At 35.1% G+C, this 7,321-nt stretch overlaps 1 protein-coding gene across 1 annotated transcript in view; it reads left to right on the plus strand.

Moving 5' to 3' along the window:
• Positions 1-7,150, plus strand: part of LOC110448526 (putative ankyrin repeat protein RF_0950) — a gene marked incomplete at its 3' end in the record, with an annotated part of 15,360 nt that extends 8,210 nt beyond the window's left edge. Inside the window, exons 2-3 of the mRNA XM_021495200.1 lie at positions 4,926-5,009; positions 7,067-7,150. Coding sequence (XP_021350875.1) covers positions 4,926-5,009; positions 7,067-7,150 — 168 coding nt within the window. The remainder of the gene's footprint in view (positions 1-4,925; positions 5,010-7,066) is intronic.
• Positions 7,151-7,321: the final 171 nt, after the last annotated feature.

A 7,321-nucleotide genomic window follows, 5' to 3' on the forward strand; every position in this document is an offset into this window, starting at 1 on the left:
TTCCTGGTTGTTATCGCAATTTCCCAAGACAAACCTGTCTCAGATTACATATATACTTGCCCCTTTATGCATAATGTCATTAAGTGTAACATTGTATCCGAATAATTAGGTAATAGAAAAGAAGAGACAAAGGTCAATCCTAAAACAAATAACTTGTTATTGTGTAATCGATTGATAGAACGAGATAAAAACGCAGATCAGACTAGTTAAATATGGGTGTCACGATCGCAATTGTATTTAACGTTATTCTAATTGCATATGTTTGTCTTAAAATGACAAACACAATGCAGTCTTGCATACTGCCTTAATATTATTCCTGACGTCACAATAGGTGATTACATTATCGTTTTGCAAATATATCACAAAGGAGAACTCAATTCCTGATGGTGGTGGGGGAGTGTAATTTTGTTTACATAATTGATATTGCAATGTCGTCAATAAAAATAGACAATGAGCCTATGTCGCTTGTTTCGGACAATAGGACTGAACTCAGACTATGGAAATACTTTTATTCATACAAATTCCTCAGGTAAGGGACGAGTCAATATTTGTTGTGACTGGTTCAATATAGCTCATTGTACTGTAGTAAACAGCGTTTGTTTTCAATATCATACCAGCATAAACATTGAAAAAATACCGTTCAATCCTTATATTTACATGGTAGATATTTAGTTATTATTGACCTGAATATATATATATTTCCTTATGATTTTAATATTGAAGTTTCTGTGTCATCAGCTCAATTAAGATTTTTAGAATATCCTGATTTGTTCAGCTCCAGTCACACTCTCACGGTAGTGGCCACGGTATACCCCGAATGTCCCGGTTCTATATACCGTGGCCATCCCTCCAATTTTGGTCTGTAAACAGTAGTCTACGGTGTTGCTATGATTTTACTACAAATCAGTTGTCTCAGATTAATCGAGACGAGAAGAGGAGCTTCAAAATGACGCTGTTCGAAGTGCGTTCATAGCTCTATAAAGGTAATTTCTCCTACTAATGCTTATAAAGGAACTCGCAGTGGAAATATACAAATATGCTTACATCCTCATGTAAATAATCAACGAAAACATATTATGCATGACACGTTCATCATCTGATACAATCCACCTCTACATGTATTTTAAACGTTTATTGTGTGTGATGATGGAAGTATATGATGCGTATGAAAAAAGTGAAAAGGGAGAGCAAATATATATTTACAATTACTGCATGGTCATGAATATAGTGGTCAAACGAAGCATCAGAGGTCACTAGTTTTACTAAGTAATTTAACAGTGTTTGTTGATTTTTCTTTTTCTATTTTAATGTTGTCAATGCATGCACTTGTGAAATTATTTGGAAAAGTGTTCAATGCCGTGAATATTTTTTATGAAATAAATGTTTGTCCCGTTGTTGTGTAAGTGGAAAAGTGCGGGTAGCCTCATGACGATTTGTCACCATCTTCCCGGTAATATATATGACCTGGTCCCTTATAATAAATTTAAGATGCCATCAAAGATTTATTCATTTAGATATTGGCTGGTGTACAACTAACTTCTGATAATGAATAATTACTTCTAAGGTAGTTCATCAGTTTCAACTAAGACATAATCGTATTCCTTTCAAAGTTATTTCAAAGTGAGATAGGAAATGCATCACTCTATTTTTGTGCCATTTGCCACTACTTTTATTTCTAACTGAACTGCCTCGTTCCGAAATCGTCACATTTGGACATTTTAAATGGACTACGAATACAGAGAAAGCAGCAAAAACATGCTTGGCAGTCCTGACACTATGTAAAATCAATAACTTATACGAGGATATTAGTTGTCTGTTACAGATTGTTATAAATATTATCTGAAAAACGGTGAAATGTTCACTAAACATAAAGACTAGACAATATTTTGAAATCGCCTTGGGTCAAATTTGTGCTGAAGAATTTGGCATCGCAACTCATGTAGAATTAGTTTTACAAACACAAAGACATGGTTTCAAATAAACTTAGATAGTTTTGTGCCAGATAATTGTGAACATTTTGAAAGGTACATTGTAGAAACGAGTTATGACAATGACTTGCTTAAAGTTCCAAAATCACATTAGAAAACAATGCGAGATGACATACGCAGAACATTATCAAAACTCAGCGTTCAGTCTAGAACGTAAGGTCGTGCTAATGGGCAGTAAGTTGTGACAACAAAGGTCGATTGACAGCGTAAATTTAAAATTCGAGTTGCTTATAGTTCAGTTCATTCAAAGACTAATAGCGAATCTACACTGATGTGGTCCGATACTGAACAAGGGGAATTCAAATGGTTGATAAGTGCAGTTGAAATAGGAGCGGTACAAATAGTTTGCAATAATTGATGCTCAGCTATTGACAGATGTGTTAACAATAGGAGGGGTGGACTTTTAAACGAGAAATAGACTAAAATAATTTGGTACAAATCTGTAGGATAGTCATAATGTTCTCCAATGGCTGAGAAATGTGTTTTACAACCTTAGTGTCTTTTAGACAGTGACTAACTGATGACTATGCTAATTCGTCCCGACAATGTAACGACTGTTTCCTATCACAACAACTTCAGCGGTCCATGCAAAGATCTCATCGACATCGTAACGGCAATTTGGGCGGTTGGAATAAACAATATCGTGTACATTAGCTGTTCACAAGAGCTGGCAAGAAACAATTCTAGAGCCGACTTTCTCAGTCGACTAAACGACAAATGCGAGTGACGAATGAATCTATAATTGTTCGATTCTTGAACGCAATGTGGGGACAACACACAATTGACCGATTTGCTTAGTTTTGACCACAAAGCTTAAAACAAAAAGATCAGCAACCTGTATCAACATCTGTTAGTATCGGGCATCAACGTGTTGGTATAGCAGGATAAGGATGTTCAAAACCATTATGTGAGCTCTACATTCTGACTTATTCCACAAATAATCGCGGTCATTCGAACAAAGAACGCCGACAATCATCCAGCATCGCCCCGGCGTGGAAAGCCAACAGGAAGTACCACAAACTACCGGAGGGATTGACAAGCCCTTCATTTCGCATACGTAACATCAAGCGTTCGGTGCTGAGTACGTGGGTGCCTGCAGAGCCACTTCAAAATCGTAAACTAAATCGGTTTCACTGTTTTGACACTGTAGTTGACTTTCCACCGTTGTAGTCCATTTTCGCCAGAATATTGCTCTTAACTCGGACAAACCACGGTTAAAGCTGAACTGCACTATTTGTCAAGTGAGACTTGTCAAAGATAACAAAAATAAAATTCCTAAAACAAAAACAAAAACGAATTACTTTTTATTTCCGTACGTGCCTAATTTACATAACTTTAAGCATGTGCAGACACGTCGGATGTAATGGCGATGTCCATGGTACAGAGTGGTCGCCCAAGCAGGCAGACAGAATCGACAGGAAAATGGACAATAATGGGAAAGTGAACAACGATCAAGCCTTAGACCAATGAGGTGCGCTTAAGGAGGACAAAATAGTTTTGTCTACCACTACAAGGCTTCCACTTGACAAGCTAGAACTGATCAATCGGCGGCTAAAAGGAACTGCACGGGTTTATTGGTAAACATTACCTCTGACCCAGTCGAGGATATAGTCACTATTCGTTGGATTCTGCTTTCGTAACGTCTCGTGAATTCGCGAATGCATTATGCTAATGTAAATATGACTTCAATCTGATGAGATTGGTAGTTGCCGGGAAAAAAAATTCACACGATTACACTTGACGTAAATATAGGTAATCAAAATTTAGAATCGTCTCAAACCAGTATATTTATAGTATTCGTGGAATTTGATGACTGCAATTGACAGATTGCGACACGGTAACTGTAATGTATAACATATCTCACTGTAAGGCATTCATTAATGAATAAGAAAAGGGAAATTCTTATGTTTTTTTTTTATATTCGGGTAGACATTCCGTTGTGATATACGTTTATACAAAGCAATCTTGGATAAGGGTTTACGTCGTATTGCAGCAATGTATTCACCAACAGTGGAGTAAATGGAATCAATAAATTATACATATATTATCAGAGTTTTGATTTGCTCAGGCCTGACACTACCAACATCATAAGAAACCCAATGAACGCCTTCATTACCACGAAAGTTTTTAACCCCTACAAAGACAGATGATCATATGAGTGCATGATTGTGATGCAATTTTGAACATTATGTGTCTTGGTAGAATTTGTTGTTGATTTTTTCCAGCAAAGTTAAAGTATTTGTACGGATTCAAATTATATAAATCTTTCGCTCGACTTGATTTTGTTTTTAAGGGAATCTTATTGTAAAAGAGAGTTTATTAGGACTGGTTACAAAAACCTTGCTTAGTTATCAATTTGCTTCTAACATTTATCGACGGTATGTGTTCTTTAAAAAACAAATAATCTATTGATCACGTCGACAATTGCATAAATGTTTACTTCTCTCCTGTTTTATTTTATTTCGGTGTTGGTTTTTAATTCATATGTATATAAGCACTATAACATGTACAAGTGTCACAGAGAACCTTTAAATAGACAGGTTTCCGGGTATCTGTTGTTAAATGATAGGTGACGAGGGACTTACTTTCGATTAAAAATCCTGTTTTAAACCATCACATAGCAGACAAAATAAATATGATTTCCCTACGATGTTTTGTTGCAGTTCGATGTATGTATGATTGAAAACAGGATTTTTAAGGAAAGTAAGTCCCTCTTCACCTGTCATTTAACAACAGAGACCCGGACAACTTGTAATCGACAGGTTTCCGGGTCTAATTTGAAAAATGACAGGTGAAGGGGGGCTAATTTTTCGTTAATTTAAAACATCTCATTTCTGACAAAATTAATGTGATTTTAAATATGTGTTTGACCCAATGTCACATCAGTTACATTTTTTAATCTGAATAATATGATTTTCCTCCGATATGTTGTTGCAGTTTGATGTCTTGTCAGAAGCAGTACGATATGGGGAATCTGATATAGTGAAGTTATTGTTAGAGAAAGGAGCTGACCCTAACAAGGTGAGTACTATTACATTTTCAATTAAAAAATGTTATTAGCTACCATAAAATTTGCATGTTTCTAGTTTCTATTTTAAACTCAACGTCCACCATATTATAAGTCACATGCGACAATCTTTCTATGAATATGAGCTTGACCGAATATCACATCGGTTATTTGTTTTAATTTGATTAATATGATTTTCCTTCGATATGTTGTTGCAGTTTGATGTCTTGTCAGAAGCAGTACGACGTGGGGAATCTACTATAGTGAAGTTATTGTTAGAGATACTAATGTGGTTATGCAAAGGAGACTCAAAGAAAAGTGAAAGTAAATGAGGTTTATTTTGAGCAAGCACATATCCCTGTTTATAAATATAAAAAATACATGATGTTGCTGATTTTTTCTTCTATGTTTTAATTTAATCATACATGTTAAAAATGAAGTTCTTCCTCTTGTATGCATATACGCAAATGTATACGTAATTGTTAATTGTTTATTTAATGGTTCCATTAAGACATTGATGTAGTCACATTGTGCTTCTGAACCAAACCTCTAGATATTTTTAAAACATCAACAGCAAAAGATGACAGTTGTTTATCGGTATCGATATGATTTGATATGTTCATACTTATATTGAACTTGGTACTGATTAAGTTATTTACAGTAAATTTTATCTCACTGTGTCGCACTCAAATCACTATAACAGACATGCCGGTTTAGTTTTTTTTGATTGACAGCTATAGCAGAACTACAACATTTATAGGTGTGAAAAAGGTCCTTTTAACCAATATGTTTCGGATCTCTAGTGTTAAGTTCAAGGTGAGGATGGGCGACACATGCGAATACATTCATATTGCAAGCGGACGAAATTATATCACTGCATACCATAACGGATTGTTTCATTTACAAAGTATAATAATAAATGATCATCAGCAGTATTACATTGTAAGAGTGGCATTTAATAGAGTACTCAGGGTGAAATTTAGAGTGTATAGCAACGTAAAGACTATATGCCCTGCAGGTCAAGAGTATCATCAGGAGGTGTCTCCCCTTCACCTTACCAATGGTGTATGACAAATAGTTATGTATATAGTAACTTCTCTCTACTAATATTTGTATATGTAGTTTGTGTTATAGTCTGTTTATGAACATATTCCTATTGTGCTTTCATGAATATGACATTTGGAATTGAAATGTTACGGCATCACATGATGATACCAATCAGATTCTTTCTTGATTTGTGATACGAAATAATTTGAAATACGTATATGATTTTATTTCAATGTCACGGAGGTGTACATGTATAAGGAGAACAGTAAAATATGTTTCAATATGTATGTTCCATGAACTGTTCAGTAAGTACTTAGAGGTTATCATCTGACCATTTCCATACCCTACCTCGTATCAGTACAAGTCTACTCGGTCTTATACGGAGTAGGATTTAGAAATAGTAATATGTCACCCTTTTGACATGTACTACTCTACAACATCAAAATGAAAAGCAATAACATAAAAACACAGAAAATTTGCATTTCATAATAACTATATATATTCACATTCAACCATTAATTAAACACAATGCACTAAATCACAAATGTAGATGGAAAAACACAGAGTGTACACTACCAGTTTGAGGTGTATTTTTTCTGAAAGGTGTGGAGCATCTTGCGCATACCGGGCGGGTATGGCGTGGGTCAGGCTGATATAGCGCGTGCCGTGCGGATATGAGTTGGTCCGGGATATGGCCTATAACACGGACAAGTATATGATAAGGTTAATGGTCTTGCTTGAACAAATTTCTATGCTGTACGAATCAAATAACTTCCCATTTTGATGGCAGGCTAGTCATGTCGGGGTCGATTTCCAGTTTTCATTACATCGTATGGTATCGTTTCTGAGTTGCCCAATACCTTATGAGCTGTTATATTTTATGATTGTTGTTTTAGACATTCTTTAAGAATATATATCTTTCGGGAATTTGCCTTATCATTTCTGATTTTTTCCTGAGTTGACCCTCCATTTCATCCTTTACAAATAACTGATTTAATCATATTGCTTTTATGTTTGGTTCTAGTATAATTCCCTAAGTGTTGCTTTATCCTGTATCCACGAGAATATAGTGGATATGTTGCTGGAGAAAGGAGCTGACCCTAATACGGTAAGAAATTGACATAGGTTATATTATGTTATTGCTAATATTTTTAATAACTAACTGTTTCAAAAGTTTATCAATATGATTCAATATCTAGTACGGCTTCCTAATCAGTTCACTGTAGTGTAAAACATTACACTATTCTGACATTTGCACGTGATGCTTTATCTTGTTACT

This window comes from Mizuhopecten yessoensis, unplaced genomic scaffold (assembly GCF_002113885.1).
Source record: "Mizuhopecten yessoensis strain PY_sf001 unplaced genomic scaffold, ASM211388v2 scaffold21, whole genome shotgun sequence".
NCBI classification, from domain to species: Eukaryota; Metazoa; Mollusca; class Bivalvia; order Pectinida; family Pectinidae; genus Mizuhopecten; species Mizuhopecten yessoensis.